General features: G+C 42.7%; 1 protein-coding gene across 3 annotated transcripts in view; it reads right to left on the bottom strand.

Moving 5' to 3' along the window:
* Positions 1-26,875, bottom strand: part of TMEM184B (transmembrane protein 184B) — a 1,551,114-nt gene that overhangs the window by 957,766 nt on the left and 566,473 nt on the right. For all 3 annotated transcript variants that reach the window (XM_044068425.1, XM_044068435.1, XM_044068443.1), the window contains exon 3: positions 8,567-8,732. In XM_044068425.1, coding sequence (XP_043924360.1) covers positions 8,567-8,732 — 166 coding nt within the window. The remainder of the gene's footprint in view (positions 1-8,566; positions 8,733-26,875) is intronic.

The following is a 26,875-nucleotide window of genomic DNA, read 5'->3' as shown; positions in this document are numbered from 1 at the left end:
TCATAGAAGAGAAGACAGCAACTGATGCAGGACCCAAGACTTTGGAATTCAGACCGACTGAGGGCAACCTGCCAGCAGATTACCCAAATGCAATGACTGCAACAGTGAAACACGAAGACCATCCCACTTGCCCTGGGTAATTAGTTGCCAGTTTCGTACATGAAGTGACAGTTTTCCCCCCAAAGGGGCAGCCAAAAGTTAAGTGCTTGGTGATTGCAGTGGAAAGTCATTGAGATGGTTTACCACAGGAAGGTGCCTTGTTACTTCAAAATTTGGAGGTGCAGGCACCCCATTGTTTTGTTCTATAAGTTCCTTGTGACTGAAACCTGGAGCCTTTGGAAAGTCTGGGTTTGACCTGAGCGGCTCTGGTGGGTACTGGAAAGGACCAGTTCTTAGTAGGCTAGCGCCTACTGAACCTGCGTGGCTGCACTTGTAGGAAATCTTTGACAGTTTGCATAGATTTAGCTTTATCTTCCATCTTTTTCAAAACTTCTTCTGCCTGATTACCAAACAGACTGTCCTGTTGTAAAGGAGCATCCAACAATTTTGCTTTAGCATGATCAGGCAGATTTTGCTCCTTGAGCCAAGCATGCCTTCTTATCACAGATCCAGTTACAAGGGTCCTGCAAGAGGCCTCCAAGGAATCAAAACCACATTGCAAAGTATGCTTTCCAACTTGTTCAGCTGAATGCAATAAATCCTGCAACTCTATTTTCCACACAGTCAGAAATCAACATAGTTTTCTGTTCAAGTAAGCCCATGACATGCTGCTGATATTTAAGCATATGAAATTGACAATTTAAAGCCCTGATTACCAAGGTTGCAGACGTGTAAACCTTCTTACCCCATCTATCCAGCGCCCTGGAGTCTCTATCAGAAGGGGTAGGATTTTTAGCAGTAGAAGTCCTTGGGACCCTGAGAGATGGTTTCAGGGTCAGCAGTAGGGTTTTTAAAGAGGAATTTGTGGGAGTCAGGAACCCTGTAATATCTGTCTGGCTAACTAGGAGCTGGAGGCAGGGAATCAGAAGCCATGCTGGAGTCTGAGAAAACATCAATAATGTCTAGAACAGGAGGTATAGCCAAAGGCCAATGCTGAGGAAGAAGGAGGAAATCCCTAAGCCTCTTCTTAGATTCTGAGAATTCTGGACTGTCCCAGTGAAAGTGCTCCCTTAGGGTATGCAAAGTTTCTCCAAAAGAAAAATCCTCAGGAGGAGGAGCAGAAGGGTTGGAATCTTCTGCATCAGAGTCCTCATAAGGTGGAATAGATAATTCCTGATGAGAAGAGGAATCAGAAGAAATAGAAACGTGATCTGATTATTCATAGTCAGTGCCTTGCCTAGGCCTCTTAGCAGGAGGGGGATGGGTACCCCTGATCAAGGAAATTAAATCCTCAGCTATTTTGATCATTTGTTTTTTAGGCACAGGGGCCTGTGCACGTGGCCCAAGCGTCAGTTTTTTAGACATAGAAGTTGATTTTGGCCTTAGTTTTGAAGATGGTGTTGATTTAATATACAAATCTTTAGGCCTGGAAACATCCTCAGAAGCCGGTGCCTGCTCAGTGGCTCCGGACCCATCTAAGATAGAGACATCCGCGGGTTCATAAAGTGTCCCGCGGCATACCGGACTCCGAATGGGTCTCAGTAGATGCCTGCGAATCAAAAGTAGCGGGTATCAGGGGCTGCGAAAGCTCCTCACCGAGTACCAGCGAACTGGCTTAGGAGAAGCTTAGTCATCGGTTTTGGACCTCAATGGTCTGTCTCTGTCTTTTTCTTTGCATTTTTTAGGTATTCTGTTAGTCGGATTGCTAACCAACGACATTTCTGGATAGTTGAATCTTGAGCCAAAATATTTTGATGCAAAAATATACCGATGCTTAATAGTGCATTGATTAAATTTAGCACAAAACCGACAGCAAGGCACGTTGTGGTCAAGGCCTAGGCAAGGAATATAGTACAAATGAAAATCCTTATGAGGTATTTGCTTCCCACAAGTAATACAATTATTACCGTTTACTGACAATGGCAAGGAACAAGAAAAAGTTTCCCCAACGGGGAAGACTTCAGTTCTGAAACTCAAAAACGAAAATTTCAGGAGTATGCCGACCGGCACTTGCGAACTGCTTCTGCTTCGGGCACTGCGCGGGATGAAAATGGCATCGGCTGCATGTTTTATACCCCTGACGACCTGACGTCATGGAAGAAGGGACAGCAACCGACGCAGGACCCAAGACTTTGTTAATCAGGCCAACTGAGGGCACCCTGCCAGCAGATTACCCAAATGTAATGACTGCAGCAGTGAAACACGAAAAACATCTTCCTCAGTGGAGTTGTCTGGGGAGGTACTGGAAGAGGAGGGGAGTCCCTGAGTGGGACGTACATGGAGACTTTCTGGAACTGGCTGATTCATTGGAACAAGAATGATGGGCTCAGGACTCAAAACAGATGGAGGATGGGAAGAAGGAACCAAGACAGAAGACGATGGTTCTCTGGGGTGCAGTTAGAGCCCTGTCTACAACCTGGAAGGCTGACAGACCTAGAAAAATCTCTCCCTCCTACCTCGGAACCAAAGCCGCAGAGGAGAGAAGTCGAGGCCAGCTCTGGATCCATGCCGTACAGAGAGAACTGGACCAGAGCTGTCAAGAGACAAGGCACCCAAGGGAAGGGAACAATTTGAACAAATCGGAGTCAAACCCTGTCCCTCGGACCCAGCTCTTTGATCATAGACCCCCTCTGATCAGAAGTGACTGTTGGATCCAAAGTCAGGAACTTCTTAGGACCATACGGCATGCTTCTCGGAGATCTCAAATCCTTGGTCTCCTAAACCGGTGGATAGATCGGAGAAGGAGAAATTTGCTGTCTGACTAAGATTTCACGGATCCAGTATGGGACTGAGCTGGAATGATCCCCATCTGAATTTGAGCCCTAATAACTTCTGCTCCATCCTGTTCATGTCAAGATCAGAGAAGCTTCTGGAAGATCTAGACAAGGTGGTGGAGGGCAGTCTCAAGGGTTTGTTGGTGTTTGAAAAATCTTAGGTGGCAGCGTCAGAGAGACTGCCTGTAAAGCCAGGTCTGGGGTATTGCCTCTAGCTGCCAGATCCGAGGTCTTAGGATCTGATGCTGGGACGGATTGAATGGGTGTGCTGTACTGGGTGCCGAAACCATGGGATCCAAGGAAAGGGGAGGATTCGAGGCTTGAAGAACAGAGGTCGGATCCAACATGGTCGGATCTGATATTTTTCTCGGTTTCGAGGATGGCTCCGAGGAGGAGGGAGGAGACCTCTCGTGTCTCTTCCTTGGCTCCAAGGCCACCTGTTTAGAGGGGATTTGAGTCCCCAGCAGGCAATAACCCTTTAAGGAAAGTTTCATTCTTCAATCTGTGAGAGCTCTCGGATTGAAGGTACTGCACAGAGCAAGGAGTGTCCAGATGAACGGCTCCCAAACAGTATATGCACTTCTTGTGGGCATCAGAATTTGGGATATTATGCCCACAAGAAGTGTACTTTCTGAAGCCAGTAGGTTTATTTGGTTTCCCTAGACATCCTAAATCACACACACAAACACACACACACACACACACACACACACACACACACACACACACACACACACACACACACACACACACACACACACAGGCTTGTAAGAAAGCAACCAACAAACAGATTCAGGTCCCTGATGCCAGCGAAAACTAAGGCACGAACCAGAGAAAAAAAAATTTAATCTAATACTTTTTTTGAAATAGTACACCCACTAAGAAACGATAACTAGTTACCTAACCTACCTAACACACGTGCACTCTGAAACAGTACACATAGCTAACGAGAGTCGAAGGCTTAGTGTGGTCTAGGGGATTATAGGTAAAGGGAGGAAAGCTGAAGCTTGGATCTGAAGTCAGAGGAAAGTGGCCGTATCGGATCTGACAGTCGGATCCTAGACCCAGAAGTGAAGAAGAATGCAAAGGAAAACATCAGATCCTCCTTTATCTTGCATAATGTATCCCCAAAGGATAAATCCTCTGAGGGAGAGACAAAGGAAAGATTCTCACCTGAATATGGCAAGAAATGACAGTGCATTTTTATTCAGAAAAAGAGAACTCTTATTCACCCTTAGACCCTGAAGAATCAGACTCTTCCTGAAGAGACATCTCTTGGTCTTTTACAGGGACAGACGACAGGGATGTAGTGCCTGGTTGGTCTCCCTACATTTCATAAAGGTCATGAATTCCCAGGAAATTTTTAGGAGGTCCTGAGTTTCGATCTGGGTAGTAGCAGCCAACAACTGGAGCTTAGGCTGTAATAGGCTTGCTGGTCTCTTCGATTTAGGCATCTATTTAGCAAGAGAGGACTTGGTCCACGAACAGATGACCGTGGCTTTGGTCTGGGTAAAATGCAAGTGTTTTTTGCAAAATGATAGAGGAAGATCAACTGTCTTCCTTAGTAACTGACTTTCGGGTGTCGAAAGCCGAGGCCTGCCAAGCAACCTCAGACCTGATCTATGTAGACATCAAAGATAGCACAGCTGGAAGGCTTGCTGCCATGACATTCTCCCGAGGGGCCATGCCAGAGGGCTCAGGCCTGGTAGTCATCAGACCTGGGAGCTGCAAAAGCACCTCACCAAGGCTGGTTAACTTTGGCATGGACACAGAAGGATCATCAACTGCATAGTCCTTTTCGTTAGGGTGTTTGTCTTTCCATTTTTTGGTAAGGTAGTGGTAGAAGCACAGAAAGGCAGAGGAGTAGCATGGACCTGGTTCTGAGAACTCCAGATGAGCTACAAGAACTTTTTCCCTATTCATAAAGGTTTTAGCTCTAAATCTAGTACAATCCTAACGATTAGAAACATTATGCTGCTACCCCCAAAAAAACAGACAAAAAGAATGAAAGTCTATGTGTGATTTGCTTCCCAAACTTCAAGCAGTTATTAACTTTTCTGAACATTAAATCAGAAGAAAGAATTCCCCAATGGAGCACTTATCTGAAAAATGTTTGTAGAAACTCTGGAGAAAAATAAACCAGCTGATGGACTGCAAGCAGCTGGTACATGTAGAAGTGCAACAGACTGCATGACTAGAAAAAACTGAAGATGGCACTGGACCCCCCTTTTATACCCCGACATACGAATATCGGACATTCTTCAGCTAGGGAAAATTAAAAGACTCTTGAAATCGGGCCAGTTCTGAGCTTCTGTGGGCACAGCAGGAAGACACAAGGATCACTACAGCAACACTGACTAGGAAGAAAATCTGCATTTAATAAAATGTCTGGCTACTTGAACAGTAGAATTTAGGAGAGAAAGAACTCTTGCCATGTGAATCTAGCAAAGCTGAAAGATCCCTATAAATGTCTCCCAAAACAGGTAAGAGACACCCGATAGTGCAAGCCTGATTGTTAACTGCATGGTTGATGTGCACACCTTTTTACCATACCTATCTCTAGCTCTGCTATCCTTACCACTGGGCAATGGATTAAAAGAAGGAAGCCGTTTGGGACACAAGATCTTCCACTTCAGACTCAAAAGCTACATAGGAATGAATCTGAGGAGAGTGCGCCAAAGAATTAGCACTACAATTTTCTTCACAACAGGTATGCCTCTGTCTCCTCTGAGGAGAAGAGACAGCAGAAGCAGAAAAAAAGAAATGGAAGAGGATGCTTAAAAGACAAAATGGCTTTAAAATGTCTTTGAGAAAAACCAAACCACTCCTTCGAAGGACCTTCAACTGTTTAGGAGAGGTATGTTTAGTCATCTGCTTCTTTTTGGCAGGGATATCAGCACACACAGAACAAGGAGGCTCCGATCCCTGACAAACTTCAATAAGAGAGCCAGGGACCTGCTTTTACAAGAACTTGAGGAATACCCTCGGGTCTCTCTAAAATTAGGGTATAGTCAATGTGGAGGCAGTTGACTATAGCAGTGGTATTGTTAGTTTTGTCACTGTTGTGCGACCATGGAGTTAGTACAAGTAAGTTACAGTAGTGTGAAGGAGAAGTCCCACTTGTCAAATGCAGATTGGTATGGTGTGCTTGTGGATGTTCATATGCTGTGTGACAGGACGTGGAATCGATTTTTTTCTGATTTGATGGTGTGTGTTAGTCCATCACTTGTGTAGTTGGTGAGTTTGTTTTGATTTTCTGCATGTTGATAATTTTACTTGTTAACATGTTGGAATATAGGTTGGTAATAAAGATAAGGCAGTTATCTTCATAACTTGATCCTAGAGGACCTCTATTTATATCCCTATCCATTAATATTCCACGAAGTCCTTACTTTGTTTGCTGCTGTTTTAATTAGTTTACATGTTTTAACCTTTTAGGTTGACCAAGTACAGATCCCTTTTTCAGTGATGATGTGTACATCTACATCATACAATAACAATCAGTTGCAGTATAAACAATACTGTTGCCTACAGATGGAGACATACATGAAAATAAGGTATATCAGAACTCTAGGAGTATAAGAGCATATAGATACATATGCACATTTTGTTGTCTGTTATTCTAATAATCAGGCATACAAATATATAAACACTGAGTCAGTCTAATGGTAGAAATACTAAGTAAAAGGAAAATATGAAAACATTAATGGAGAGTATTTGCATATTGAAAATGTGATAATCACAATCACACAGTGAGGAATAATTTGTCAACAGTGAATTTATTATGCAAAAGAAGAAGAAATAAAATGAAGGGGTTCATAGTGAGAGGAAAGAAGAAAAAGTTTCAAAGCAAGTTGGGGGAGATGGGAAGGGAATAAACACATTATAGTGTATTTGAGGAAGAAAGGGTATAAGGATATATAGGTGAGTAGAGATAGCAAGAAGAAAAGAGGAAGTGGAAAGGTGGGGGTAAGAGCAATGTAACTGATGGTGCAGATGATTAAGGCTGTGAGCTGTAGTTCTTCTAGTACAGAGTTTGATTCCCTTGGCCCTCATTTGCCTACTGTGCGGGAATTGGACTAGGCTGCTCAATGTTATCTTGGCATGCAAACCTATGAACTAGAGCCATGGAACATTTACAGTGTGATACTTCAAATGGTGTTCTTCTATTGTCGTTCTAAAATTAAGACTATGCATTAGAATGCATGTCTAAACTGTGGGCTCCATTTTTGAGAAGGATCTTTAACAATGGAGTTATAAAAGTAATCTTTGGAAAAATGCACCAAACAGGATTTTTTGAATGTGTATTCCTGGAATGAATGGAGAGTTTGCAAATAAAAACAGAAGCCAATTTAGAGGAGCTTAAGTAAAGCATTTCTGAAGAGGAAGGTGGCCCTTTCAGCAACAGGTACAGTGTTTGGTGAGGAATGGTGTATACAGTGATGAGTTGGTAATTAGATGAAGTACTGAACTGATGGATTTTATTCATAATCATCAACTCCCTTTTTTCCCATTTTATACTTGGGGTCAGGGTATCGTGCAGCTATACCTGGACGCAGAGAGGACTCAAGAGGCACAGCTGAGACATCAGAGTTTTCTTCATCTTGTTTTTTGGCTGGAAGGGGATGTCTGACTGGAAGCCTGAGAATTTGTACAGGCTTCCTTCAACCTTTGTCTCTCTAGATATATATTTAGAAAAGACAACTGACCATTAAGGACAAAAGGCCGACAAACAGAACAATCTTTACAATCATGGCTGGCTCCTATTCAAAATAAAATTTTGTGCGACTGTCCCTGTAAGGAATTTGCCTCCCACAATCATTTTCTCCTCATAGTTGACACAAAATAAGTTACTTTAGCCATAAAAAGGGAAGAAAAAAAGGAAAACTTCCCAACCGGGATACTTATTTGCTCAAGGCAATCAAACTGGTGCAGACTGCAAGGCTGACAGACCGAAGCTGAAGTGCAGGTTCAGCGTTTCTAGCTGGCAGCAAGAAAGTTTAAAGTAATTTGCACTCATACTTCTCTTATGTACGTCCTAGAACTCTTGAGCTTTGGTCATAACTCAGACTTTGGTACGCTGTACAGCTACCTATGGCAGGTTACCCCATCAGTTAGTAGTACTGAAAGAATGACCCAAGGAAGGACATCAGCTGTGACACTCAGTTTAAAGTGTGCACAGTAGGGGCTGGTAGAGCAGCAGCATCAACAGTGCACCTTTACCTGAGGATTCAGTCATAGCACCAAGCTAATGAAGAAAGTTCAGGGGTCGTAACAGCAAAAACAAAACCACCTTATTCTTTGTATCCACTAACAGACCTTTACATTAAATTCACCTTAGTTAACATTCTGCATACACATTTCAAAGACTACAAAGAAAATATAATATTCTAGTATATCAAACCTTACTGTGAACAACATAGTTGGCTTAAAAAAATGGTAAACTCTGAAAACACTAGAACAACTAAATATACATTCAGAAATTTTTGTGAACCATTCTGCTGACACTGATTTAACTTCAGTGTTATTTACTAGAACGTACATAACCTTTTTTGAAGAAATGGTATGCTCCCAGTGAAAGAATACAGTACTTATACAAATTTCACACATAAACATTAACATGTCTAATAATTTTATCAAGAATTGTTGCAAACTATTTAAAAGAAGCTTTTTGAATGCTCAAGTACACTCACCTTCATAGCAGTCACGGACTGTGTCAAAATACACATAATATTGGTCATTGGTGAAGAACAGTAGACTAAGCCAGGAGTCAAACGCATAAATTGGTACGATGAACAGAATGCGAACAATATGACGCTGCTCATTAGGCCTACTGTAGTACCGTAAGTGCATGTAGATCTAACAAAAAAAAAAAATTGAAAAACATTGCAACTTATTCTTAACAAAAGTATTCCACACAACACCAGTTCAGTACCATATGCATAATGCACTTTGTCTTAGAGCATCCCCATACATTTTAATTGATATTTGCTTCCCCACACCATTCCTTACCACTTCAACTTTTTCATACCCATCTATAACCTTACTAAATTCTATTACAGTCTGTGCTCCTACAGCTGCTACCATGAAGTTCCAAGTATATACAACCAATGTTGCGGAGAAATGCCACCTGTCATAGTCAATGAAATTCTCTCTCCTTATAAAAGTCACTCAGCTATGCTTATCTCAGATGTCTAATAAGGGAGTGACAGAAATAATAATACAGTATTGGTACCCATTTATGCATAAAATGTTAGAATTTTGCACAACACAACAATACACTGCCACAACACAGATAAGTAAGCCACAGCTGTGGTACATGGACACTTTACTTACTGCATCATGAAATACAGCTGTGTGCCCACAGGAATGCTCGTGCAGCACATAAATACTATTTCCTTGCCTTTGGTATTACAGACAGAGCAAAATGGTGTTGTTGTTGTTTGTCTTTCGGCTTTTCCCTGTAAGGGGTCGCCAGAGAGGAACTCCAGTCCGCTAATGATTGGCAGTAGATTTTTACGAAACGCCAAGGTGCCAGCTCGACGCCCAACCTTCAACAAAGTCACGCCCATTTACACACTCATGTCTTTCGAATGCTACCCAACCATGGGGAGAACATGCAGACTCCACAGAGAAGGCACTCTCAAGCCCAGCCAAGAATCTAACGGGAGAACCTCTTGCTGTGAGGTAATATTACCGCCGTACCACCGCGGCATCACAGCATACAAAACATATTTACATATATATACATACATATATATATACATATATATATACATATATATATATACATATATACATATATACATATATATACATATATACATATATACATATATATATATATATATATATACATATACATACATATATATATATATATATATATACATATACATACATATATATATATATATATATATACATATATATATATATATATATATATATACATATATATATATATATATATATACATATATATATATATATATATACATACATATATATATATATATACATATACATACATATATATATATATACATATATATATATATATATATATATATATATATATATATATCTATATCTATATCTATATATATATCTATATATATATATATATCTATATATATATATATATATATCTATATATATATATATCTATATATATATATCTATATATATATATATCTATATATATATCTATATATATATATATCTATATATATATATCTATATATATATATCTATATATATATATATATATCAGCATGCCCACTACCCCACAATGAACATTTCATTATGTTCCCCTAATGCCCACAGTACCTCCCTGAGGATGGTTCAAGGCCAACAGTAGGCCAGGTACTGAAGGGCATATTTGCAGAGGACAATGTCACAGCGAGACTGAAATCAGCCTCAACATTTCCTATGGTACCGCATTTCCTATGGTACCACAGCATCTGATGCTAAAGCCAACAAACTACAGAATACTTGCTTCAGTAAGGCACTGGCAATGAGCCTTGACACAAAGTGAAAATTCAGTGTTCTTGAGTTCAAGGGCTTGAAGGTCGAAAAAGTACAGTTGTGTACACTTACCATAAATGTAGATGTTCGAGTGTATTCACTGTTGCAGTCATCACATTTGGGTAATCCTGCTGGCAGGTTGCCCTCAGTCGGCCTGAATTCCGAAGTCTTGGGTCCTGCGTTGGCTGTCGTTGCCCCTTCCCTGATGTCAGGTCGTCAGGGGTATAAAAGAAGCAGCTGATGCCATTTTCTTTAGTTTTTCTTGCCCCAGATGTCAGGTGCCCCCTAAAAGGGTAGCCAAAATGTATATGTATATATAGAATTACATGTAGCAATATAAACTTTACCTTCATCTACAAGCAAATACACCACATAGGTTGTATAATCAGAGAAGGAAAGATAGGATCCATCCAGAAGAAAAGGAGGATGGTGGGTGGGTAATCTGGACTGCAACAGTGAATACACTCGAACATCTACATTTATGGTAAGTGTACACAACTGTACTATGTTCTTCGTGTTTCACTGTTGCAGTCATTACATTTGGGTAGATTCCCAAAGCTATAGTTGGGAGGTTGGAGCTAAACAGCGTTAGAAGCGGCTATGAGACCCTGCAGTACTGCAGTGGCAAAGCCTGCCCTGGATTTAGAGTAGAGTGGCAGATGACAGTGCTTTGTAAAGGTGTGCACTGAACTCCAAGTAGCTGCCTGTAAAATGTCATTGGTTGGTACTCCCCTGAGAAAGGCTGCTGAAGTGGCTGCAACTCTGGTGGAATGTGGCCTAATGCCCTTAGGCACTGGCTTGCCATGCTATAAGTAGCAGAAACAAATGCAGTGGCCTATCCACTTTGAAATAGTCTGCTTTGAGATAGCCTTTCCTTGTGATCCTGCAGCATATGCCACTAGTAATTGCAATGTCTTTCTGAAAACTTTGATTCTGTCCAAGTAGAATCTAAGCTGTCTGTGTATGTCCAAAGAATGCAGAATTCTTTCACCCTTGTTCTGTGGATTTGGATAAAAAAGTTGGCAGATGAATGGTTTGGTTAAAAGCCACATTGGACACCACTTTAGGCATAAATGTTGGGTTTGTCCTCAGGGAGACCCTGACCGGATAAAAAAATAATAAAAGGTTCCACAGCCATGAGTGCCTGTAGCTCTGAAACTCGTCTTGCAGTAGTTATTGCTAGGAGCAGAGCTATTTTCCAAGATAAAAAATTTATATCAGAAGTAGCAGCTGGATCAAAAGGAGGCAGGGTGAGTTTTTCCAAGACGTAGTTGAGGTCTCATGCAGGCACTGGGGATCTCCTTGGAGGCCTTAAATTTTTGGCTCCTCTGCGGTACTGTTTTAATAAGGGTTGAGAAAAGATTGGTGGCTCTGCATTGTAAAGGGCCGAAATGGCAGAGGCATGAATTTTAATAGATGAGAAAGATAGGAATTGTCCAGCATCTCAGTTAAGTATTGTAAAATCTGAGGAATATTTGGCGCAGCTTATCTGTTCCTTGTGCCTGGTTCCAAGCACAGAATCTCTTCCATTTTCCAGCATAAGATTTTCTAGTACTAGGCCTTCTGGCTTCCAAAATGACATCCATCACAGCTTTGCTGAGAGGTGTGTTTTGTATGACTACATTATTCGCCATGCTGCTAGGTTTAAAGTTCTGAGCTGGCTGTGCAGGATCTGATTGTTTTGCTGGGATAGTAGATGCGGTAGTTGAGGTAAGGTCCAAGCTGGGCATTTAGACAACCTCCTTAATATTGGGTACCAGTGCTGGCGAGGCCAGTCTGGTGCAATCAGTATCATCTTTGGTTTCTCCTGTCTGAACTTTAGCAGTACATCTTGGGGAGGAGAGGCATAGGGGGAAAGGCATATACTGATAGGTTTTCCAGCTGAAGGATAGGGCGTCCACTTTCTATGCTTGTCTGTAATAAATCCTTGTGCAGAATCTCTTTAGTTGGTAGTTGTGAGGGGAGGCAAAGAGCTATGTTCGGGCATCCCCATTTCCGTGTTATCATGCTGAAGACTTGTGGATTCAGCTGCCACTCGTGGGGATCCATGAGGTTTCTGCTTAGTTCGTCTGCCAGAGTATTTTTCCTTCCTGGCAGGAATTGTGCCTGCAGATGTACTTGGTAAGTCAATGCTGTGTCCCACAAAGTCATGGCTAGTCTGCAAAGGGGGTAAGAATGTGTGCCCCCCTGCTTGTTTATATACCACACGACCGTGGTGGTGTCGGTCTATCAGTAGGTGTCCTGGATGAAGTAGGTCCTTGAAGGCTGTCAGGGCATTTTGAACAGCTAGCATCTCTTTTTGATTGATATGTTGATGCATTTGGTTTGAGGTCCATGTTCCCTGAATGCATCTTCCTGCCATGTGGGCCCCCCCAGGCATAATCTGATGCATCCATTGCTAGTGTCTGCCTGGCTGGGGGTAATGTGAATGGCTGTCCCTTGTTTTGATGACAAGCCTTTGCCCACCATCGAAACTCCTGTTGCAGGCAAGGAATGAGAGTAATTATGGTTTCCAGGCTGTGGCAATGTTGAGTCCAAACACTTTTTACGTACCATTGAAGTTTCCTCATATGCAGTCTTGCATACGGAATTAATAGGATGCAGGATGCCATGAAGCCCAAAGCCTGCAGAATTTTTCTTGCAGATAACTGGGCCTTTGTTGCTAACATTTTGAAATAGGTAGTCAGTTGCCTTTGTTTGTCTGGCGTGAGATAAGCCATCCAGGCAGTTGTATTTAAACTTGCACCCAGGAATACTATCTCTTGAGAGGGTACTAGTTTTGATTTCTTGTCGTTGACTGTGTACCCTAGGCATGTTAGAAGTTTTTTCACAAACGCCAGATGCTGTAGAAGGATGTCCTTGTTCTCTGCTTGAATTAGACAATCGTCCAAGTAAGGGTATATTTGTATTCCTCTGTCTGCAGAATGCAATTACTGGTGCCAGGCACTTTGTAAAGACCCTGGGCACAGTAGATAAGCCAAAGGGCAGTGCAGAGAATTGGTAATGCACTGAGACAACCTTGAATCTGAGGTATCTTCTGCATATTTGTCTGATTGGGACATGCAGCTATGCCTCTTTTAGGTCTAAAGTTACAAGCCAAGCGTTTTTGCCCAGCATGGGCAAAAGCTGCTGCAAAGTCAACACTTTGAATTTTGGTCCGCAGTGGTGATGCTGCGGTAGCCGTTGTCGCCTCACAGTAAGACGCTGACCAGTTCGACCCTCAGCTAGAGCGTTTTCTGCGTGGAGATATGCGTGAATGGGTGTACCTTCGTTGAAGGTTGTGCGTTAAGGCTGGCAACTCAGAACGTAAAAATCAACTGCCAATCATTAGCGGACCGGAGTTCCACTGTGGTGACCCCTAACCGAGAAAAGACACAACAACAACAACAACCAGGTATGTGTTCAGAATCGACAGGTCCAGTATTGACCTCCAGGCCTTGTCCTTTCTGGGCACCAAGAACAGTCCTGAGCAAAATCCTTGCCCCCGCTCTTGCTCTGGCACTTGTTGAACAGCCCTCATGTCCATGAGGGATGAGACTTGTTTTTGTGCCTCTGCCCATTGATTTTTTGGCATATCTGGCCAGCCGTTTGCCTTTGACAGGGTATGGAAATGGAAAGTACAGTTTTGTACCTACCATAAATGTAGATGTTCGAGTGTTCACCCTGCTGCAGTCATCACACTTGGGTTATCCTGTCGTCAGGCGGTCCCGCAGTCGGCCGGATTTCCAAAGTCTTGGTCCGACATTGGTTGCCAACGCCTCCTCCCTGACGTCAGAGTGCCAGGGGTACATATACTGTAACAGACGCCATTTTCTTCAGTTATTCTTGCCCCAGATGTCAGGTGCCCCCAAAAAGGTGATCAAAATTAGTACCAAATGGTGTGAACACTGTACAAACACAAAATCCCTATAGCTATAAGCAAATACATCAGTAAGGCATAGCAGAGATTTAGCCAGAAGATCAGAGGGGTTGGAGGGAGGGTAACTTGGAGTGCAGCAGGGTGAACACTCTAACATCTACATTTACGGTAGGTGCAAAACTGTACTATGTTCATCGTGTTACCCTGCTGCAGTCATCACACTTGGGTTGAGTCCCAAAGCTAAGGTAGGGTGGAGGAATCATAGAGGGTTAGTGGAGGCAATGAGGCCCTGCAGAACTGCAGTGGCGAAGCCCGCCCTGGACTTAGAATAAAGAGGTAAGTGATGGTGTTTGGTGAAGGTGTGTACTGAACTCCAAGTTGCAGCTTCTAAAATTTCCTTGGTAGGAACCCCTCTGAGAAAGGCTGTAGAGGTAGCTGTTGCCCTGGTAGAGTGGGATCTAATGGTAGGGGGAACTGGTTTCCCATGATGGGTATAACAGAACCGTATGCAGTGGTCTATCCATTTAGAAATGGTTTGTTTGGATATAGCCCTCCCTAGAGAAGCTGTAGCATAGGATACAAAGAGCTGGTCAGTTTTTCTGAAAGCCTTAGTTTTGTCCAAGTAGTAACGAAGCTGCCTGTGAAAGTCCAAGGAATGCAAGAGTCTCTCACCTTTGTTCTGTGGATTGGGAAAGAAAGTGGGTAGATGGATGGTTTGATTTAAAGCTACACTGGAAACCACCTTAGGCATGAAGGAAGGATTAGTTCGTAGAGAAACTCTGTCTTGATGGAAAATGAGGAAAGGTTCCACTGCCATTAGTGCCTGTAATTCTGAGACTCTCCTAGCAGAAGTTATTGCCAGGAGCAGGGCAGTCTTCCAAGATAGGAACTGAAGGTCTGCAGAGAAAGCTGGTTCAAAGGGAGGTAACGTTAGTTTCTCCAGAACAAAGTTGAGGTCCCATGTTGGTGTAGGAGCTCTTCTAGTTGGTCTAATGTTTTTTGCCCCTCTGAGGAACTGCTTTAGAAGAGGATGTGAAAATAAAGGTGGATTCGTGTCGTAGTGAGCCGAAATAGCTGAAGCATGGATTTTAATTGAGGAGAAGGAAAGTCCTTTGTGCAACATCTCTGCTAAGTACTGCAGAATGTGAGGCATATGAGGCTGAGTTGTGTGTTGTCCTTTAGCTTGGTCCCAGGCAGAAAACCTTTTCCATTTGTCCGAGTAAGCCTTCCTGGTGCTTGGCCTCCTGGCTTCCAGAATAACATCCAGAGCTGCTTGTGAAAGAGGGGCTGTGAGGATGTTTAGAAGATTTGCCATGCAGCCAGGTTTAAGGTTTTTAGCTGGCTGTGTAGAATCTGTTTGTTTTGCTGCGTGAGCAAATGAGGTATTTGAGGCAATATCCATGGTGGGCTGTGAGCCATATTCTTTAATAGCGGGTACCAGTGCTGGCGTGGCCAGTCTGGGGCTATGAGAATCAGTCAAGGTCTCTCCTTTTTGACCTTCAAAAGAACCTTTGTGAGAAGAGGTAATGGAGGAAAGGCATATGCTGTCAAGTTTTTCCAACTGAAGGAGAGAGCGTCCACTTTCCAAGCTTGATGGTGGAATGTCCTTGTACAAAATTTTGTTAGTTGGTAGTTTTGAGGACTGGCAAGCAGGTCTATATTTGGTAGGCCCCATTTCTGAGTCATCATTGTAAATATTTGTGGGTCTAGCTTCCACTCGTGGGGATCCTTGATGTTTCTGCTTAGGTCGTCTGCCAATGTGTTTTTCTGTCCTGGCAGGAATTGAGCTTGTAACTGGACTTGGTAGGCCAGAGCTGTGTTCCATAAGATCATTGCTTGCCTGCAAAGAGGGTAGGAATGTGTGCCCCCTTGTTTATGTACCACATTACTGTGGTGTTGTCCGTCTTTACAGCCAGTTGTCTTGGATGTAGTAGATCCTTGAAGGCGGTCAGAGCTTTCTGTACAGCTAGCATCTCTTTTTGATTTATGTGCAGCTTTCTTTGTTCTGCAGTCCATAGGCCTTGAATACATTGCCCTGCCATGTGTGCCCCCCAGGCATAGTCTGAAGCGTCTGTTGTGATAGTTTGCCTGGTTGGGGGCAAGGTGAAAGGCTGACCCTTGTTGAGGTGACATGTCTGTGCCCACCATAGAAATTCCTGTTGAAGGCAGGGAATGACAGATATCACTGTGTCCAAGCTGTGGCTGTGTTGAGACCATACACTTTTTAGGTACCACTGTAATTTCCTCATATGCAGTTTTGCAAATGGTATTATCAGAATGCAAGATGCCATGAAGCCCAAAGCCTGCAGAATTTTTCTTGCAGTTAATTGGGTCTTTGTTGCCACTGTCTTGAAATATTGAGTCAGTTGTAGTTGCTTGTCTGGTGTAAGATAAGCCTTCTGGGCCGTTGTGTCCAAGCTGGCACCCAGGAATGTCATTTTTTGCGAGGGTACTAGTTTTGACTTCTTTTCGTTTACTGTGTACCCCAAACAATTTAGTAGATGCTTCACAAAAGCCAGATGTAAGAGAATGTCTTTTCTTTCTGCTTGGATGAGGCAGTCGTCCAGGTATGGATATATTTGAATTCCTCTTTGTCTGCAGTATGCAATTACTGGTGCCAGGTATTTTGTGAATACTCTGGGTGCAGTAGATAAGCCAAAGGGCAGTGCAGAGAATTGGTAGTGGGTTGAACCTGCAATGAAACGGAGGTATCTTCTGCAACTTTGTCTGATAGGGACATGCAGGTATGCCTCCTTGAGGTCCAACGTTACCAGCCATGCTTCCTTGCCCAACATGCGAAGTAGCTGCTGTAGAGTTAGCATCTTGAATTTTGGGACTTGTAAGTGTTTAGAATTGAAAGATCCAGAATTGGTTTCCAAGCATTGTCCTTTCTGGGTACTAGAAAGAGCCTTGAGTAAAATCCTTGGCCTTGCTCTTGAGTCGGTACCCGTTGAATGGCACTCATGGCCATGAGAGCTGTAATTTGTTTTTGAGCCTCTGCCCTTTGATTTAGTGGCAGGTTTGGCATTCCTCTTTTCATTGGCAAGGTGTGAAAGTGGAATCTGTATCCTCGTAAAATTATGTCTAGGACCCATTTGTCCTTTGTGACCATGTGCCAGTTGTCTGCAAAAAGTGTTAGTTTTCCCCCCAAGGGGGCTGACAAAAGAGCTTTGTTTGGCCAGTTGAGGTGCAAGTCATTGGGTTTGCCTTCTGGTGGGTTGAGACCTGTCTTCTCCTCCTTTCTGGATTGGAGTGCCCCATTGGCGAGGTTTATACTGGGCTTGTGGTTGTCCTCTGCCCCTTGGGCGCCTGTATTTACCCCTCTGAGGTCTGTCAGTGGTTGGAAAGGACCAATTTTTTGTTGGCCAGTTTCTGCTGAAGCCAGGGGGTTGTACTTGCAGGAAATATTTGATTGTCTGCATTGATTTCGCCTTATTTTCCATTTTCTTTAAAACTTCTTCTGCTTTAACTCCAAAAAGAACATCCTGCTGTAAGGGTGCATCCAGTAGTTTTGCTTTAACATGATCAGGTAGATTTTGTTCCTTTAACCACGCATGCCTACATATAACTGATCCAGTGACAGCTGCTCTGCAGGAGGCCTCCAAAGAATCAAACCTACATTGTAAGGTACGTTTGCCCACCTGCTCGGTGGTGTGCAACAAATCCTGTACTTCTTTCAATTCAGATTGTTGAGGGAGGGAGGTTATCTTTTGTTTTAACTGAGAGATTAGAAACTGCTGATACTTGAGCATATGAAATTGACAATTTAGTGCTCTCATAGCTAATGTGGCTGAGGTGTAAACCTTTTTCCCCACACCTGTCTAGTGCTCTTGAGTCCCCTTCAGAAGGTACTGGGTTTTTAGCCATGGAAGCCTTAGCCCCCTTGGGACCCTGGGAGATGGTCTCTGGGTCAGCTACTGGGCTTTTGTAAAGAAATTTGTGAGAATCAGGTACTCTGTAGTATCTGTCAGGCTTAGCCGGAGCAGGAGGGAGAGAGTCTGGGTTGAAACTGGATTCTAAATAGACATCATCCACAATGTCCAAAACAGGTGGGATGGCTAGAGGTCTGTGTTGGGGGAGCAAAGGAAACTCTCTGAGCCTTTTCTTGGAATCAGAGTAATCCTGACCTTCCCAGTGAAAATGTTCCCTCATAGTGTGTAAAGTTTCCCCAAAAGAGTAGTCTTCAGGAGGGGAAGCTGAGGGAATAGAGTCCTCAGCATCAGAATCTTCATAAGGAGAGTAGGAATAGTCTTGGTCTTCAGAGGAATCCGAAGAAATAGGCAGTTGTTCAGAAGAGGCAGAATCTTCCTCTTGTCTGAGCCTTTTGTCAGGAGGAGGCTGTGAACCCCTGATAAGAGAAATCAAATCTTCAGCCATTTTGAGCATCTGTTTCTTAGGCATAGGGCCTTGAACAAGAGACTGAAGTGTAGTCTTTTTAGCTTTAGAAGGAGTCTTAGACTTAGAAAACGTTTTGACTGTGAGAGAGTAGTCTGTCTGAAAACGCCCTCAGAAACCAATGGCGTTTCAGAAGCTCTGACGTCCTTAGAAGGTAAATCGTCCGGAAGGGCCTGAAGTAAAAAGCTGCATCGGCCTAGTACATTCCGTCAAAATATCCGTAGCAGTCTCTGGTTCCAGAACTGCGGTAGTCAGGGGCTGAGTCGGAGCTTCACTGATAACCGGAGACCGGATCAACCGAGGCCTCGGAATCGGGTGTAGGCCTTGGCTGTCAGTCCTTGTCCCTGTGTTTTTTTGTGCACGCCGGTAGTCGGTAGCTCCGACGGCATGTTATAGTTAAATTTTCTACCAAAATAGTGTCGTGCGAAATCAAATCGCCTTTTAATAGTACGCTTATTAAACCTAGCACAAAAACGACAAGAACTGACGTTGTAATCAGGACCTAGGCAAGGTATGCAATAAGAATGAAAATCCTTATGAGGTATTGCTTCCCACAAGAAATACAATTGTTAACTTTTTCTGACATCGGTCTGAGGCAAGAAAAGTTTCCCCGGTGGGGTACTTAGCTTTATAGAAGACTTCGGTCTGAAATTAGAAAATCTCAGGAGTCGGCCGACCGGCACTTGCGAACTGCTTCTGCTTCGGGCACCACGCGGCATGAAAGACTGGAGAAAATGGTGTCGGTTGCAGTATATGTACCCCTGGCACTCTGACGTCAGGGAGGAGGCGACAGCAACCGACGTCGGACCAAGACTTTGGAAATCCGGCCGACTGCGGGACTGCCTGATGACAGGATAACCCAAGTGTGATGACTGCAGCAGGGTAACACGATGAACATTTTGTAGCCTTGTGACACAATATTTAGAACCCACTTGTCCTGGGTTATAATGTGCCAGTTTTGAGAAAAAAGTGCTAATTTTCCCGCTAAGGGTGCTGCCAGGAAATAAGTGCTTGGTGCAGGCAGGGGGAAGTCATTGGGACTGTTTCCTGTATGGTTATGATTTGTCTTCTCCACTTTTGGAGGTAGAAGCACCCCATTGCTTTGAAAGGACCAATTCTTTGTTGGCCAGTGTTTACTAAACCTAGGTGGCTGTACTTGTAAGAAATCTTTGACCGTTTGCATAGATTTAGCCTTGTCCTCCATTTTCTTTGACACCTCTTCTGCCTTAACACCAAACAAAGTATCATGCTGTAAAGGTGCATCTAATAATTTAACTTTAACATGATCAGGCAGATTTTGTTCCTTTAACCAAGCATGCCTTCTAATTACAGAGCCTGTAACTGCGGCCCTGCAGGAGGCCTCTAAAGAATCAAAACACCATTGCAAAGTATGCTTTCCAACTTGTTCAGCTGCATGCAATATATCCTGCATTTCCTTGTTTTCTGCACAGAGTTTAACAACATTTTCTGTTTAAGCAATGCCATGACATGTTGCTGATATTTGAGCATATGAAACTGACAGTTTAAGGCCCTAATAGCCAAGGTAGCAGACGTGTAAACTTTTTTTCCCCATCTGTCCAGTGCCCTAGAATCCCTGTCAGAAGGAGTAGGGTTTTTTGCAGCGGAAGCCTCAACTCCCTTGGGACCCTGAGAAATAGTTTCTGGGTCTGCAGCAGGGTTTTTAAAAAGGAATTTATGTGAGTCAGGAACCCTATAATATCTGTCAGGCTTAACAGGAGCTGGAGGTAAGGAGTCAGGGGTAAGGCTAGACTCCGAAAACACATCATCTACAATGTCTAACACAGGAGGGATGGCAAGTGGCTTTGCTGAGGTAGTAACAGGAAATCCCTGAGCCTCTTTATAGATTCTGAAAAATCTTGGCTCCCCCAGTGGAAATGCTCCCTCATGGTATGTAAGTTTTCCCCAAAGGAATAGTCCTCAGGAGGAGAAGCTGAAGGTATGGATTCTTCAGCATCAGAATCCTCATGGGGGGAAAAGAATATTCCTGATCAGAAGAGGAATCAGAAGAAATGGAAACCTGATCTGAATATTCATAGTTAGTTTCTTGCCTAGGTCTCTTATCAGGAGGGGGATGGGAACCCCTGATCAAGGTAATCAAGTCTTCGGCCATTTTGAGCCTCTGTTTATTGGGCATGGAGGCCTGTCCACGTGGCTCTTGAGTTTGCTTCTTTGCCTTTGAAGGTGCTTTAGTCTTTGCCTTTGAAGTCAGTTTAATATGTGGATGTTTGGGTCTGAATACACCCTCAGAAGCCGGCGTCTGCTCAGCGGCTCCGAACCCATCTGAAGGATTAGCGTCCGAGGCTCCAATACCTTGAGTTTCCAACGACGTGGCAGACTCCACGTGGGAGTCGGTAGCGGCCTGCGACTCAAAAGTAGCGGTCGTCAGGGACTGCGAAAGCTCCTCGATGAGGACCAGTGACTGGCTTAGGAGAAGCTTCATCGGTTTTGGGCCTAGGCTGTCTTTCTTTTTCTTTGCGTTTTTTGTGAACTCCGGTAGTCGGATGGCTTTCTGATGACATTTCTGGATAATTAAACCTGCGTCCAAAGTAGTTCAAAGCAAAATCATACCGACGCTTAATAGTGCGTTGGTTAAATCTAGCACAAAACCGACAACCCAGAAAGTTATGATTGGGGCCTAGGCAAGGAATACAGTAAGAATGAAAGTCCTTATGAGGTATTTGCTTCCCAAAAGAAATACAATTATTACCTTTTTCTGACATTGGTTCTGGAGCAAGAAAAAAGTTTCCCCAACAGGGTACTTAGCTTTATAGAAGACTTTGGATCTGAAATTTGAACTCGAAAATCTGAGGAGTCGGCCGACCGGCACTTGCGAACTGCTTCTGCTTCGAGCACCACGCGGCAAGAAAGACTACAGAAAATGGCGTTGGCTGCTTCTTTTATACCCCTGACGACCTGACGTCAAGGAAGGGGTGACAACAGCCGACGCAGGACCCAAGACTTTGGAATTCAGGACGACTGAGGGCAACCTGCCAGCAGGATTACCCAAATGTAATGACTGCAACAGTGAAACACGAAGAACATCTTCAAAAGAGTTATGACCCCAAAACCTGGGTTCCAAGGAACCAGCAGTCAGAGAAGGTGAACAGACAGAGACCAACAGCATCTACTGCAGCACCAAAAGGTTAAAAACAAATTGTGTTGGTGCCAGCAGGGTTTTAGACCACCTCAATGTAATCGGCACCAGAGCAGGGGCCAAAGAGGAGACTGGAATCAAGGAAGAAAACGGTGGCACTATTCTTTGTGTATCCCAACATGAAAGGGGGATGGAATAAGGCTCAGAGACAGACCTGTGGGTTGTAATAGATCACAAGAACCTGACAGAGTGAGGACTACAGAGGGATCAACTGGTAAGGTACAGTTCTGATGGAGAGGAAATACTATGCCTTCTTCAGGATTCCAACCTATAACATTTTAGTGGGTGGTCCTCAATTACCTGTATGGCAAATTCAGACAAAACATTCGTCCCGAGTTCCCATGCTTTATGCGAGAAAATCTAGCAGGAAATGGGAGGAAATTTCTAGAACACACACGTTTATTTGAAGACTTATCCTTAGATTTGACCTGGAGAGTCTCACTGAAAAAAAAAAAAAAAATCAATACTGGGAGGCAGACTGCTTCATAGAAAGGGTCCCTCATAATTCTAAGAATCAGTTTACTCACATGATCAATTAAAGGGGAAGGTGGGCAGGACACCAAAGTGTTACACATTTCGAATGTATCTTGCAGTGGAATTTTACGACTTCATATCTCAAAATTTTAAAAACTAACACCTTTTTTCAGAATGCACTCGTGTAAGCACAAAACATGCCACAGTATCTCAAAAGGCAGCACATTTCAAATGTCTATCTCTGCAGTGGAATTTTATGACTGCAAATCTCAGAATTTTAAAAAATAGCATTTTTTTCCATAATGCACTCATCTAAGCACAAAATACTCCTGAGTAGCTCATCAAGCAGCACACTCATATTTGTTGCAGAAAGCTCTGGGTTCTGCTCTTACAACATGCAACTGGATTCATTTTTCCAATATTGAAACTGCGGTACAGTACAAAGGTGGTGCTACAATCCTGAGTGTTCCATTTCTTGGATTACATGTTAAACCAAGGCACCATCTGCCCGAGTTGGTAGCAGCTAATATGGATGCAAAATATCCTAATGTACGTACTAAAATAAGTAGAGAAAGTTCCCAGGTGCCCTGGACAAATATCCCTTAAGTCAGCAGTATTAATACCACCTCTGGAAGAGAGGTCACTGGCCTAGTGTGACTAACCCAGTCACAGTGTAAATAAAATAAGTATGTAAATCACAAAAAAATCACAAGAGCAGCAGATCCAAAAACTTATAAAAAAACAACAAATAAACAAAATATGGTGCTAAAAGCATTGGAGTCTTTGGGCAAAATGTACATTACACAGAAGGCTGAGCAGGAAAACCCAAAGTGTAGACATGCCACAGCCTATAGGAGGAGAAGTCAACAACTAGAATGTGGCTATCTTAAAAGGAAAACAACTGCATCTTTCTCATCAAAGATGTCTACAAGAATGAACAAAGTTGAGACAATGACAAGGCAGCCAAAAAAAAAAAAAACAACAAAAAATCAAAACTAAAAACTCCAAACTATAAAATGATGCCCAGGCCATTTATGACCCATACACATAGCGTTGTCGCCTCACAGTAAGATGTTGTCCTGTTCGATTCTCAGCTAGAACGTCTTCTGTGCAGAGACATGCGTGAATGGGCGTACCTTCGTTGAAGGTTGTGCGTCAGGGCCGGCAACTCGGCACATAAAAATCTACTGCCAATCAATAGCAGACTGGAGTAACTCTGTGGCGACCCCTAACCGGGAAAAGCCGAAAGACAAAACACCACACGGAACAAGCAACAAATGAGATCTGGCGAGTGAAGGCAGATTGTAAGGCATTATGTTTAAGGTGAAGTTGCAACCTGGAAAAGTTTAGATCAGTACCAGACAGACACAGCTGAAACTTCCAGTCCTGCTGCTAAGAAGAATAAACCAGACCATGTCAAATCAAAGTTTTGCTTTCTCCTGGTCCTTATTGATATCTCTGCTGCTTCTGACATGGTCAACCATCAGATCCTTCTAAAGTACCCGAAAACCTACTTTAGGATGCACAGAAAAGTCCTTCAGTAGTTTGCCTCCCGGCGCTCTGGGTATATCCAGAGATTGTTGTCTAGTATTAACTCATTTGTCATAATAGTTAGTATACAAGGTACAGGCTTTAGGTACATACATGCATACTAATATTTCAGGCACTGGCAATAATGCCCTTCTAGCCTGCCAATATGCCAAAACAGTTGTTCCCATAATATGTGTCCAGGACGTTATTACAAATATCTAAACTAGTACTTGATTTAATGTAATCTGGTAGTCTACTCCATGTATTGGTTGCTCTCTCAGAAAACCAATTAGCGCATTTCTCTCATTCCTATAGAATCTTCTACATACAGTAGGTTGTCCGATAATTCTCTACTACTTTTTGATAACCCCAAACATTATCAGAGTTAGTTACCTCTAAATGTTCTATATACCTGAACAACGTCTCCTTTAAACATCTATATGAGACAAATTTTCACATCCACGGATGCCCTAGGTATATTTCCGCTGTACTCTTTCCAGTTTACTCATGCTCGTTTTCTTATAAGGTTTCCATACTGTTATTTCATACTCAAGTTTGGCTCTAAAGTAACTAACAAAACAACAATTTCCAATTTCATAATTTCCTGATTTCCTAGACTTTATAACTTTTTACACAACTTATATTTTTATAACTTTCATTAACTACATGGTTGATATGATTAGAAAAATTCAAAGCTGGATCTACTCATAAACCCAGGTCCTTAAATGAATTTACAGTTTCAATCAATGTCTGCTATATTAAATATTCATCTTTCAATTTATGTCTCCCAAATCTCATGGGCTTATTTTTTGATGAACTTACAATTATTCCCCTGTACAAAACTGGTCAAGTTTGTCAAGATATTTTGCAGACATGCCCAAACTGTAACACATGTAATGAATTAACTCAATTTCAAGTCATCTGCATACAGACTGTAGAACACCCTCAGATGAAAAGGCTAGATCTTGAAAGATACATTCTAAGCCATTATGGGCATTGGACAGAGCCCTGTGGGACACATTGACTGTAACCAAGAATTTCACACTGTCCAACTGCTGTACGATACTTGTTCATGCCCTATTTGTAAGCCATACAGCTATCAATCTCATCAAGAGTGCATCAATACCTAGTTGTTCTAGTTTATTGATCAGCATTTTGTGTATGACCTTGTCAAATGCTGAAGTTAAACTTGTATAAATTACACCATTGTACAATTTTTCATTTACAGTTATTATAGTGTTATGGAACATCATGTTACAGGTGGTAAAAGATTTATTTTCAACATATATGTGCTGATATATGGTTTCAAGTTCCAATCTTTCCAATTCTGACAATAACTTATCCAATATTACCTTCTCCATTATTTTTCCACAACATGAAAGTAGATGTAGGGGTCTGTATGACTGTGGGTTTGTCCTACTCCCCTTTGCCTTAAAGGCAAGATTAATATGTGCATGTCTCCTCTAATCTTAAGGAATCATCCCATATTTACATGGCCTAATAATAATAACTATAACTGTACTATAAGTTCTTGCTGAAGTGTTTCCAGATCATTGCTACCAATTCCGTCTCCTCCCTGTGCTCCGTTTGGATCCAGTTTGCATAGTTCTTTTTCAATATAATTTAATTTGATTTCAGTATCTAAGATTTCCTGGATGTCACTAGGTTCATAGGAGGGTACTAGGCTATCGGCCCAAGGGCCTAGGCAAGCCTAGCCAACAAAGTTCCCTGGCTTACACCACCCAAGAAAGTTAATTTCTTGTGCTCCTGTAAAGCAGAGCCACAGAAGTTATCCCTGGGGTGTATTTCTTATTTCCCATCCACTCATCAAGATTTTTCTTGAAGAGTGCTAATGAGGAACTTTGCTTGACATAGTTGGGTAGCTTGTTCCATAGTATAGGAAGTCTCTGGGACAGAAATCTATCCAACATGTCCCGTTTACTGTGGTGACAAGGTTTAGGTTCCTAGAGCATGTAGCTCGGACGGATTGGGATTTCTTTAGGTGTAGCATGTCCAACAGCTCTGGGTTTAACATAGCTTTATATGTTAGGTAGAGATCTCCTTGGAGTAGGCGATATGCTACAGAATAAAGCTGGAGTTTTTTTGAGACGGTCAGTGTAGGGCATCTGTTTGAGGCCAGTAATCCTCTGTGAGGTACTTCTGTGGCCTTTCCAGCTGCTGCAGATGTCTTGTGAGGTACATTCCAAAAGGGGCGTTGTACTCTATAATGGGTCTAATGAGTGCCAAGTAGAGGGGATCAATGACCTCTTTTTTCCTGGATGAGAACCCTTTTGTGATGAGGTGTGCCACATAGAAGGATTTCCTGACTACTGTGGCAATGTGATTATCAAAGGAGAGACTACTGTCCACCTGGGTCCCAAGGTCGCTTTTCACACATTTCGGCAGTAAGTAGACTGCCGTTTATGTGGTAAGTTCATGGGTAAAGAGTTTTTACCAAAGGGGATGACGCACTTTTTGGCATTGAGCTTGAGGCCATGCCTCTGACACCATAGGTTCATAGGTTTATACTAGGCTATCTGCCCTAAGGCATTTATAAGCCTAGCCCAAATTTTTGTGGCTTACACCACCCCTTATATGAAAAAATACTGTGCCCATTAGTTTGTTGTGCCTCTGTCCAGCAGTGACACAGAGATGATTTCCGGGGTAAACCTACGATCTCCCATCCACAGGTCTAGATTTCTCTTGAACAGAGTCAGCGAGGTGCTCTGCCTCACATGGACCGGGATTTTATTCCACAGCATAGGGAATCTCTGAGTGATAAATCTATCCCTCCAGCACGTCCTATTTATATCCGTGCTAAGGTTTAAGTCGCTTGCTCTAGTGGTTTTGGTGGATTTGGATTTTTTGAGGTGGAGCATGTCCATTAATTCCGGGTTGGACATGGCCTTGTATGTCAGGCACATGTCACCTCTGAGCAGACGGTATGCGACTGAATAGAGCTGGAGTTTCTTCAATCTGGCAGCATATGACAGATTTTGGAGTCCCTTTATCCTTTTGGTGAGGAACTTTTGGGGTCTC

Source organism: Protopterus annectens, chromosome 1.part0 (assembly GCF_019279795.1).
Source record: "Protopterus annectens isolate FY-2018-M chromosome 1.part0, PAN1.0, whole genome shotgun sequence".
Lineage (NCBI taxonomy): Eukaryota > Metazoa > Chordata > Ceratodontiformes > Protopteridae > Protopterus > Protopterus annectens.
Note: the sequence above shows the minus strand (reverse complement) of the source record. Positions and strands in the feature narration are given on the sequence as shown.